This window comes from Phalaenopsis equestris, unplaced genomic scaffold (genome assembly GCF_001263595.1).
Source record: "Phalaenopsis equestris unplaced genomic scaffold, ASM126359v1 Scaffold001102, whole genome shotgun sequence".
NCBI lineage: Eukaryota > Viridiplantae > Streptophyta > Magnoliopsida > Asparagales > Orchidaceae > Phalaenopsis > Phalaenopsis equestris.
In genome coordinates, this window is record NW_018165541.1 from 538,335 (window position 1) to 550,468 (window position 12,134).

At 36.6% G+C, this 12,134-nt stretch overlaps 1 protein-coding gene across 3 annotated transcripts in view; it reads right to left on the reverse strand.

Annotated features, from left to right (window-relative positions):
* The window catches only part of LOC110033162 (ubiquitin-like-conjugating enzyme ATG10), a 31,717-nt gene that overhangs the window by 9,009 nt on the left and 10,574 nt on the right, over positions 1-12,134 (reverse strand). For 2 of the 3 annotated variants that reach the window (XM_020737055.1, XM_020737056.1), the window contains exon 2: positions 11,842-12,011. In XM_020737055.1, the coding sequence (XP_020592714.1) occupies positions 11,842-11,997 (156 nt within the window). In that variant the 5' untranslated portion in view covers positions 11,998-12,011. Of the gene's footprint in view, positions 1-11,491; positions 11,540-11,841; positions 12,012-12,134 lie in introns of all 3 variants that reach the window. The other variant, XM_020737054.1, reaches the window with a different exon arrangement.

Here is a 12,134-nt window from a genome sequence, read left to right on the forward strand (position 1 = left end):
GAAAGAACAGAGCCTATATATATTTGTATGTGTATGTGTATGTATGCAAATAGATTGAGATATAGGTACGTGCAAGTCATTGCTACCTAGCAAACAACAATAGAAGAGGAGCGGGCTCGCATGGACTACCATAGACGGCTCGAGACTGTATGTTCAAACTATCGTTTTCCCTTAACACAAAGGCAAGCCGCCCCTCGCGAATAGAGGAGAATCATCCTAAAGAGCAAGATGGATCAAGTTTGTGCAGACATATATGTTGCCTCCTAATCCTAGGATGATTAGCGCAAGCTCTCGGCAAACAACTACCCGGCCACGTAATCGACCGGCCTTGCAGTCGTCCGGTCCGAAAAGATGTCAGATAGATCTGTCGACGGGCCCCAAAAGCCAAGTCTACGAATAGACTAGGGTATCCTCGCCATACCTAAAGTATTTAAGGGTACATAGTGTAAATGTGCACTAACCTATCTCTATAAATAGGGGGCAACTTTTTACTGTTGAGGTGGGTGTCATTGCTCGCGCCTTCTCCCAAGATTTTAATCATTCTATTCTTTAGGCGTGTCCCCAGATAGATTTGGATTGTTCATCCTAAAAAGTGCGGTGAGAGTGGAGACATACGATCAATAGGAAGTGCACGAAGATCCCAAAAGGAAGGGAGTGACCAAAGGGTGGTAGCTAACATAGACCCCTGCGAGACAACATATAAGAACACATGCAGAGGAGAATGCAAAAGATGTGGACCCAGATCATGGAACAAGTGATGGGCCAGATCGCCGAAGTCATGAGAGCAGTCGCACCCCTACAGAAGGTCGGGCCCCACCAGTGCAGAACAAACCTCAGGAGGTGGCGTCGGCACACAACTGCTGAAAGCCAGCCGGCAAATCCCAGTATTAAAACAATGTGAGATCCGCACAGATAGAAAAGCAACGAGTAGGGAGCACTAAAATATCGCGATAGCTGAAGAACGCGGCCTCTAACAAAATATCTAGAGCGAAGCCCCCAAACAAATTCAAGTATCCAGCCTTAGACGCCTACAGAGGACGATTATACCCCAATGACCATGGTAGCTACATTTAAGTCGGCCTTTGAAGTGGTTCCATGGGCTCCCGGCTAGAAGCATCGGTAACTTTGTCGATTTTAAGAAGTTCTTAGCACAATTCGCCCACACCCGAAGGCCCACCAAGAGTGCCCGGTCCTTGTGGCAACTCAAGCAAGCAGAACACGAGAGCCTCCGCGCTTCCGCAACACATTTCCAGTAGGAAATGCTAGAGATAAATGACCTCAAAGTTGAAGCGGTCGTAGCCACCTTAAAGAAATCCTTAATTTCCGAAAGATTTACCTACGACCTCAGCATTTACGAGCCCCAAGACTTGGCAAAACTATTGGAGCGGAGGAAGCACTCCCAAGCAGGAACTGGAAGGCCGCCGGCCAAGAAAAGAGCTCCCCCCGATGCGAGTCAAAGAGAAAGGAAAAACAAAGATCATTTGCTCGACACTATTTCGAGCAAGGCCCGTCCGCCCGAAACAATGGAAGAACCGACCGATATCACTAGCACAACGGGCAAACAAGAAATCGAGATTCTCGATCAATCTGGTACTACAAGAGATCAACGCAACGCTACGAGCAGCCATTCTGGGATAAGGAAGGCTTACGAGCTACTCCTCTGAGGGTACCAATGGCAGAAATTGTAGATGTCATCCAAGGCAAAGACTAGTTCAAGAAGCTCGCACCTATAAAGGAAACATATAAGTTTTATAATTACAAAACCAATATACTTACAAGGGGCCAACTATTCAAAATACATACAACAAGGATAGAGGGAATAAGAAAAGAAAAGGAGGGGTTTAGACTTCGGGAGGCCAGCTGGATGAGCCCTCCTCACTGTTAGCACGCGAATCATCCCCAGATGACTCCTAAGAGTTGGAATAAAGGGAGGCAAGCTCTCTAGGGTCTGAATATTTAGGATCAACCAGACTTGACCAGATGAAGCGATCAATTGCCGTCAAACTCTCGAAGCGGAGTTGCTCGTCCAGAAGTTTTGCCTGTCTAGGGGTAAGACAAGAGCATCAAGAACTTGTCCTTAGATCTCATAACAGTCATTTTCTCCTTCAATCGAAAATTTTCTACAGCGAGAAGTGGAAGCAATCACGAAATCAATGAAAGTTCATCCGACACCAAGGCAAGCTTCTTCTCCGCTACCATAGCCCGCCTCTCTTCCTCTTGAGTCAACTCAATCGACGGAGACGCAAGATAGAAACATTTAAAGAAGACTGTCAGTCGCGGCGTCAAGATCATCCGGCTAAGCATTAAAGAGAAGAAAGTCAGTCGTGGCGCCAAGGTCACCTGGTTGAGCATTGAAAGAACAGAGCCAGCCATGGCACCAAGATCATTCGATTGAGCATTAAGAGAAGAAAGTTTCTTGTGGCATCAAGGTCATCTGAATGAGCATTAAATAGAATCTGCCAATTGTATTGCCTAGAGCCCCCAACAAAATCGAGAAACATCCCTAAAAACATGAAACTTCGAGAACGTCGGTGACCGGATGAACCCTAAAAATGCGGAGGAAAATGTTCTGGGGGATGGAAGGTTGGAATACCAATCTATCGATCGATCAATGGTGGCAAACCAGCCGTCAATTGAATTCCAGATCTTCACCCCGAGGGCTTGAGAAGGAATCTTGTCCGACGGAGCCCTTCTTTTTCCTTGGCGACCGGGGAAGCAGAGGAACAGGTTTGATAATTGGCGCCTTCCCCACACGGCGCCAAGGTCCAGAAGTGAAGTAAACCTCAACCTCGATATCCCTAAGAAATCGCAAGGCTACTGGCCTCAATCCTAAAAGGAAGATCAATAGATGGGTTCCTTGGCTGGGCAAAATCGTTTCTCTCCCCACCACTCCCGTGGGATCTCTCCTATTCGGACCTTTCCCGGATTACCATTCAGTTTCTTGCCCTTCATGAGAGGCAACATCAAAAGGATAGTTATTTTAATTAGTAGGAACCTTGCACTACGTGATAATAAAGACTATAGCTTGGAACAAGACCATTTTGAGTCCCAACCATGGAAATATAAGCGCAAAGAAGGAAATTCTTCACCAACTTGGTTGGTCTCTCCGCCCATTGTAGGCCTTCCCTCCAACGACGCCGCTACCCGACAAGAATCATCTGCCCTCACTTGATCCTCCGCCTTCCTCTTTGTCGTCCGAGCGGCCGCCTCTTTAGATCGACACAGCTCCACAACATCGGAAACAATCCATAACTTCACAGGCATATGGTCTGCAACCTTTGGGGACTGAACCCGATCTAAGATCATCGAATCAGTATACGGAGGAATCGAAAGCAATCAGCCCTCAAGATCATAGGGAAATCAGTACCCTGCTTCCGAAAGGAGATGCTGGACGGAACAACCCTGATCGCCCAACCCTCGGTGGAATGAAGAACTCGCACCTCCAATCCCTAACAAGGTGCTTTAGCCCGACAAACTGAAACCTATCGGTTGTCCCAAAATTTGCTAGAATAAACATTTTTATTTATACCAAAGAATAAGATTACAAGCAGATTCAGTCTGATAGGAAATATTTCACCAACTGGTCCTCAGCCGCCTCAGCAAGGACCAGACCACTCCTAGCTAGCCTCCTAAATAAAGCCTGGTCATCGAGCTTAAATTGATTCACCCGATTGCCTTCAGAACTAACCCTCAAAGCAAATACGTCCTCTCAAAGTCCGAAAATCTCGCAGCAGAGCCGCGACTTATTCTCACTATTATTTTAGCCTGGCTTGTAAGTCTTGATCTTGACTGGTAAAGATCTCCTCTAGTTCCGTGAGACGACATCCCAGAGTTCTGGGAGACAGCCAACGGGACTCAGGGATATCACCGGAAGTCGCGTCAGGCCCAGTAAGGCGGCTAACCACGTCCTCTTCGTCAATGACCAACGCATCGGGAGTCTGAGCCTTCCGTAAGATCGGACCGACGATCCCGACAAGCAATTGGCCAACACAAGGGGCCGCATTAGAATATATATATATATATATATATATATATATATATATATATAGGCACTGAGCCCAAGAAAGAAGGAGAAAAAGAATGGAAAGATAATCACATACTCAACATCTGATTCACCTCAGAACATGCTACTTAGCACAGTCGCAGGATGGGAAGCCATCAGCCGATCCCATCTCGTCGAAAAGATCCACCAATTTGACGAGCACCAAATGAGGGAACGCTCGAAGCACTCGGCCAAATGAGGGTTTCACTAGAAGCCCCTGTCAACGGACCGACCACCGACACCGCCTTCCCCTCACCGACTTCGGGCAAATTTCCCTCTAGAGCACCACAAGCCAAGTCCGACGACCACTCCACCCTCACGCCCTCAACCTGCTTTGACCTTTTGGCTGACTTCTTCTTTTATGGCTCGATTTTCAGACGACATGGTCTAATGTCCGGGCGGCCAGTATCCTGGTCTTGTTAACGGTTTTCAACAAGGGGTCAGATCCTTTCTCCATAACAAAGCCTAGAATTGCGAAATGAAGATCCAAAGGAGGAACAATGTAGCAGTGACGAGGTCGTTTTATATATAGCAAACTTGAACACAGACCCCAAGGAGTTTATTTATGATGTCAATAAATGAATGTTGTGCAAAGTTAATCTCATTCTCAACAAAAAATTCTTCTCCTTGTTGCAGTTGTCACTATCAAGGAACAAGAAAAATTGAGAACTTAATATGTACATCTAAATAATGCCAACACGAATCACGACACTACCTTGCGAACAACAAAGGAATAGGAGCGGGCTCACATGGCCTACCATGGACGGCCCAAGACCGTAAGCTCAACCAGCAATTTCCCTTCTCACAAAGGCAAGTAGCCCGTCACGGACAGAAGGAATCACCACTGAAGAGCCTGGTGGGTCGGGTTCGTGCAGACATATCCATTGCCTCCTAACCCTGGTATGGCTGATGTAAGCTCTCGACAAATTGGATCTCGTCAAACAACTTCCCAACCACGCAATCAACTGGCCATGTAGCCCTCTGGTCTGGAAAGATGTCCGATGGATCTGTCAGCGAGCCCCACAAGCCAAATCTAAAAATAGACTAGAGTATCTCCACCGTACCCAAAGTACTTAGGGGCACAGAGTGTAAATGTGTACTGACGACTATAAATAAGAGGCAACTTTTTACTATTGAGAGGGTTGTTATAGCTCCCTCCCTCTCCCCGAATTTCAAGTGCTCTGCTACTTAGTCGTGTCCTCACACAGATATGGATTGCACAAGCACATGCGCACACGCGCGTACACACACACAGAGATATATATATATAGTCGATTAAAATAATAAAAAAAATTAATTTATAATAATATGAATACCCATGTTTATTATAGGTTTCAATTTTAGAAGAGTCTAAGTCATAGCAAATTGAAGAACAAATAAATCGACATCGAGGTGAGAACTCGCATTTTAAAATTATAAAAAAAATTTGATATCTTCTAAATCCAATACACTATGTTAATTTTTTTGGGGTTATTTTGGACCAAATTTTGTTTTTTATTTTTTTGTTTTTGAAAATAAAAAATAGAAAACAAACAAAAAAATAAAGTTCGCTTTTTTTTTTTTTTGTTTCATTTTTATTTTTTACTTTTTGGAGGAACACTACTATTTTTAAAATACTTAAAACATAAAAAACATATTTTTGTCAGTTTTTAAAACATCAAAAACAGCAAGTCTTGCCGCCGCCATCCACCGTCTGCCCATAGTTAATGCTTTATGTTGGGTGGAGCAAAAAAGATATCGTATATGCCATGGGCTGCAGAGCTTATTACTGGAGCGCACTTGGACCCAACCATTTTATAAAAATTATAATTTTTTTAACAAAAAGATACCCAACAAAATATGTTCCTATTTTTTTATTTTTAATAACATATAAATCATAACAGTACTAAATGCTTTTTCTAAGAATAAAAAACAAAAAACAAAACAAAAATAAAACAAACTAAAAACAAAAACAAAAAATGGAAAACAAAAAGTGACCCCAAAGAAGCTCTTAGAATTTACCTGCTCTTTAAGTTTATTTGATCATATTGAATTACATGTTAATAATATATGTATATGTACATCAAAAACATAATTTAAGATATTGCATTATATAGTAAATGTTATAAAGAGAGAATAAAAATTTGTTTTACTTTGATTGTTTGCATGTACGTGTTTGGATATGAAGTCACTCATTTATAATATTAGCCGGGAAAAGTTAAGATACATGTGCACATAAATAAAAAATAATATTGATATTAAAGTATCTTAAATGATACAATTTTAGACGGCGCTCTTATGAAAGATACTTATATATTAAAAAAAATCTTGATATATAAATGATATAATAAGACAATGATTATTTAGAATTACATTGAATGATCATATTAAATAATACAAAATGTTTCACGCTCTCAGATTAATTTACATAAAGTTTAATTGTCATGTATATTGACTTCATTATTATATTATAATACATTAAGAGTATTGAGTATTCACTAGCTATGGTTATTTCAGTGTTGTTTTAAATTAACTTTTCGGGTTTAATTAATTGATTAATTAGAATAGAAAATATTTAGAAAAGATGTGGACAACATGTTATGAGATAAATTTAATAACACTAATTTAATTTCCTTTTTTTAGTGGCTATTTCTTTTGTTAAATGCAAATTATAGAAAATAAATATATAAATTTTAATTTCCACCTTCCGACCATATCTAGCTTGCTAATTCCAAGCTCCAGGTCGAGCCGTGACGAAAATGGTAATAGAAATATGTTTTAGAATTAAATAATGTATTCTAGATAAAAGAAACTAGAAGAGTTATAAGAAAATTTTACTAATAATAAAAATTAAAAATTAACAATGTCACTGTTGGGTCTAATGCCCCGGATATAAAAAGTTGAGGATTGTGTTAGATAGTCGACAGCCAACACAAAAGTTGTTAAAAAATCATGACATGGATCCTTGAGATCCTTGTATAAATGTTAAGGCGCCTCTTAGAAACGTGTTGTATGACCCGAATATAGTGAAAAGTGTGCACAGGCGGCTACACCTACACCCGAGTATAGTGTCAAATAAGCAAGGGTTCTCCCATTGCGGACGGATGAGGGTAAAGAAGTTAGTCAGTGAAATTAATATTAGGTTAGGAATTTTGGAATACAGATACTCACACATGTATAGAATTAGTTGATATTATGCTTCTTATGAAAATAAATATCATATGTATTCAAAAAAACTAAATGAGTTAGAGAAAAAGCATAGAAGATAGATAGCTTAGGTTTCAAATTTCGGCTTAGGTTTCAAATTTCGGTATTCAGATAGAAATCGCACTAGAAATGTTGTAGGTATATAAAAATTAATAGAATTGAAAATAGAATTAAAGCCCTTAAGATTGTTGTTGAAACTAAGATTTTTAATATTATAAGAGTTTATGCTCCTCAAGTAGGTTTAGATATAGTTCTGGAATTATGTTGAATAATTAATATAAATGATATGGCTTGAAGAAAAAAGTTTTATTGGAGAAGATTTAAATGGACAAGTTGCTAGAGTAGTAGCAAATTTTAGAAATATTCATAGTGGCTATGAATTTGGAGTGATTAATGAAGGTAAAGCCATGTTAAATTTCGTTTTAGCTTATGATTTTGTTATTGTTAATACTTTATTTAAGAGAGATGATTATATTATTACTTATAAAAATGGATCTAATAAAATGCAAATAGATTACTTTATATGAGAAGAAAAGATTGTCGAGAATGTAAAAAGTGAAAGGTCATTTCAAGTGAGAATTTAATTACTCAACATCGATTATTACTTTTGGATTTTATAACGAAGAGTTGTTAGATAAAGAATACAAGAAATTATTGTCATATAATTAGATGGAACTCCTAAAATACACAAATAAAACTATTTGTATTAACAAACTTCAAGATCTCAAGATATAGAATGTTCATGAAAAGCAAATTCTATGTGAGAAAATAACAAATACTATTAAACAAATGATAACAAAAATACTTGAAAATTCAAAATAAAACTTTTTATAAATAAAAATAGTTGGTGAAATAATAATGTGCAAGAAAAGATAAAATATAAGTTGTGTTATAAAAATTGATTTAAATATAAAAGATTAAAGAACTAGAAAAATTATAAGATGGCCCAAGGGAATCTAAGAAAATAATTTGTGACGATAAAAATTCTGCTTTTAGCGATCGTTATAATATATTAGATCTAAAGATGATGAAAAATATATATATAAACTAAACAAGCAAAGAGAAAAGAAAAGTAAAAAATTTAACTCAAGTGTATTAAAGATGACAATCAAAAAGTGATTTTCTTAGACAAAATATTCAACATAAGTGAGTGAGCTATTTTGATGAGCTTTTCAATAAATTTTCTACAAACAAAGTTAAATATTATCGAGATGAGAATGCTTAGTTGGATGGGTGGCTTAACACTTGGAGACAAAATGTGAAATGAATATATTCGTGATTGGGTTAGTGTTGCTCCAGTGGCGGACAAAATTAGAGAGAGTCGTCTTAGATGGTTTGGTCACATTAAATGTTGACCATCTGATGATCTAGTTAGAAGAGTAGATGTTTTGGACTCAACTTATGTTAAGAATGGTAGAGGCGGACCTAGAAAGACTAAGAATTATTGTATAAAAAATGATCTTAATTTATTAGAATTAAATGAAAATATGACGCTCAACAGGGCACAATGGAGATAAAGGATTCATGTAGTTGGCCCCACTTACTGAAACAAAGGCTTATTGTAGTTGTTTTTGTTGAATAAAAATTAAAATTTTAAGTTAACTCTAATTAGTAATTACATTAATTCAGGCAAATGGTTGTACTTGATATTATAAAAGAAGAGAGTCTGTTAGAACATAAAGAAGTATTGTTTGTTGTTAGTGTGAATACTAATGTCCTGACCTGATGATGGTGACCATGACTCAACTGATTCAAGAGTCCAAATCACAGTCTATTAAATGTGAAACAGATGTTGTATATAAGTATTTGAAGATATTTCAAAATTTGTGTTCACCATTGTTCAAGAGAACTGAAGATCTAATTGAAGCGGATAACTAGTTAATGAGGATAGAAAATATACTAGATAGCATAGCGTGTTCGGATGAAATAATAGTATCATTAGCTACTTTTCTTTTGGATAGATAGGTTGAAAGATGGTGAGGGCAGCGTCAAAGCACATTAGGGGACATACCCTACATGATGATAAGTTGGGAAGATTTTTTTGAACTTTTTTGTGCCCTATCCGCTTCTCGAAGATAGATATAAGACAAGTTCATCAAGTTGGTGCAAGGGGGACAATGGTGATGCAGTACGAAGCAGAATTCATGGCACTGTCAAGGTATGCACCACAGTTGATAACTACTGCATAAAAAAAATGTTACAAATTCTTTTCATGATTGAAGGATTCAATCAAGCAGCCACTATTGTCACTTAGATGACTATTCAATGTTAGTAGACCGGCTAGACGACTAGAGATTGATTCTCAGCTCACACAAAAGCGTAAAGATATATACAAAAGAAAGAGTTTCGATGTAACTAAACAAGTGAACCAATCAGAGGGATCGAATGGGAAGAAGCCCAATTTCAGTTCAGATAAATTCAGTGGTGGCACTTCTTAAAGTATCGTAATCACGTGTGTCAAATGTAGAAAACAACATAAAGGTGAATGTTTGATGGGCATTCATAAATCCGACTGGTGTCCTCAGCCTGGTCATATTGCGAGATGTTGTCCATCCGTGGCCAAAAAACATCAGAAGAGCATAAAACAGTTGGAACTCCTTCACATATTTTCTTACATATAAGGGGGGTTTGTCTAACATATTTTCCTTGTTTTAGTGATTGTGTGTTGTTCTAGTTATCTCACTTTGATGAGTTATGTTGTTATCCTAATTTTGTTGATGATGAGAGTATACCTTATATCATATATTTGTTTACAATAACACCTTTGCATCTTAAGGAATGACTACAAGTTTTCTTCATGAAGTTTATGGATAGTTCATGTTTATCTGCCTTATGAGATGGCTTAAGGAGGTTTTAAATTTCGAAGATGAAATTTTTTTAAGTGGGAAAGTTTGTAACGCCTAGCTCCAACGGTTCGTAATCTGGAATCATACATTTAATATGGCATCGCCGCTGTCATGCAGATTTCATATGGCATAGCTATGTATGTATGTTTGTGTGTGTGTGTGTGTGTGTGTGTGTGTGTGTGTGTTGAATGGAAAAATAATTAGGATTACACAAATTATAACAATAATAATTTAATATTTAAACAATATAAAGTTAATAGTTAATTACAATATAGAATTAATTAATTTATAATAATATTAATACCCATGTTTATTGTAAGTTTTAATTTTAGAAGAGTTTAGGTCAAGGCAAATCCAAAAATAATTAAATCGACATCAAGACAAGTACATGTACTTTTAAATTATACACTTTATTAATTACTTAGATAGATTTTATCTCCTCTTTAAATTCATTTGGTCAAATTGAATCGTATGTTACTGATATATGTATATGTACATCAAATGCATAATTTAAGAAATTGTATTACATACTGAATGCTATGACAAAAAAATAGTAATGAGTTTTACTTTGATTACTTGCATGCGCATACTTGGCTATGATGAAATCACTCATTTATGGTACTAGTGAATAAACGTTAAAAGTATTAATGCACGTAAATGAAAAATAATATTAATATTGAAGTATCTTAAATAGTACAAATTTAAACAATACTCTTTTGACGGATGTATATAAATTAAAAAAAATATTAATATGAGAATAATATAGTTAGATATGATGAGCGCTTAAAATTACATTGAATAATCATATTAAATAATACAATCATTTTGATGATCTTCAATTGATTTATAAAAAATTTAATTGTCATGCATATTGACTTCTTTATCATTGTATTACTATAATTTAGAAAAATTGAGTATTCACTGCTATGATTAGCTTACTATTATTTAAATTAACTTTTCAGGTTTAATTAATTGATTAAAAGATTAACAATATATTAGAAAATATTTATAGAATACGCGGATAACCTATAATGAAGTAAATTTAATGTTAGTGTTTTAATTTATTTTCTTTAGTGATTTTTTCATTTGTTAAATGCTAATTACAGAATATAAATATAAAAAATTTAAATTTTTACCATCCAATCGTCTACTCCCGCCTTGGTTAATTCCAAACCCTAGGCTGAGTCGCAACATTATGCCATCGTACATATACAAAAAAGGCATGTTTCACTTTTTAAGATGTAAAATTGTGTATCTTTGATGTGATATGAAATATTTAAGTAATTTAAATATAAAAAGTATAGTTGTCAGATATGTAAATACATAGGAATTGGGTGGGATGTATGTAAATGCCCCTTCTATATAACCCAGCTAATTATTTCCACCACATTATCAATATATCATGTCATTTGCAAACCTTGCGCGAATTTAAATGGTATACATTCTCAAGTGATAGGTATCCGTCCTGCTAAATATAATACTAGTGAGCATAAGAGAGGGAGAAGGAAGATTTACATACAGACCATTCAATTCCTATGTATTTACATACCTAACACCTGACTTCAATTTTTACATACATGCCACCCTACCCATGATAGAAAAGTTAAAATAGTGTCATTTTTTGTGATATAAAAGATTTGGGTGGTATAAAGGTAAAAAGTGAAGTTGAGGTGTTAGATATGTAACTACATAATATTTGGGTGGTACGTATGTAAAAAACAAAACATAAGAGAAGTAGCAGTGAAGGAGGTTAAGAATATCACCCACATTATATGAAACACCTATAGGTATCCTTTTGCAAGGTATCCAGGTCCAATTTGAAAGAGTAGAATTTGCACTTTTCCATCGTTCACAAAGTGCCTTTGCAGCAATATAAAAATCATCAATGGAGAGAGTTCCGTCGGAAGTACTCTGTTCTCTCATTTCTAATCGAGCACCTGAGTATTGAAATTAAAGCATGACCACATTCAGTCTGATAAAGTTCCTCATGCAAGCAAAATGTGCATAAGTTTAACTATCACTATACAGCCAAACAAAGAAGGGAGATTTATATACATACC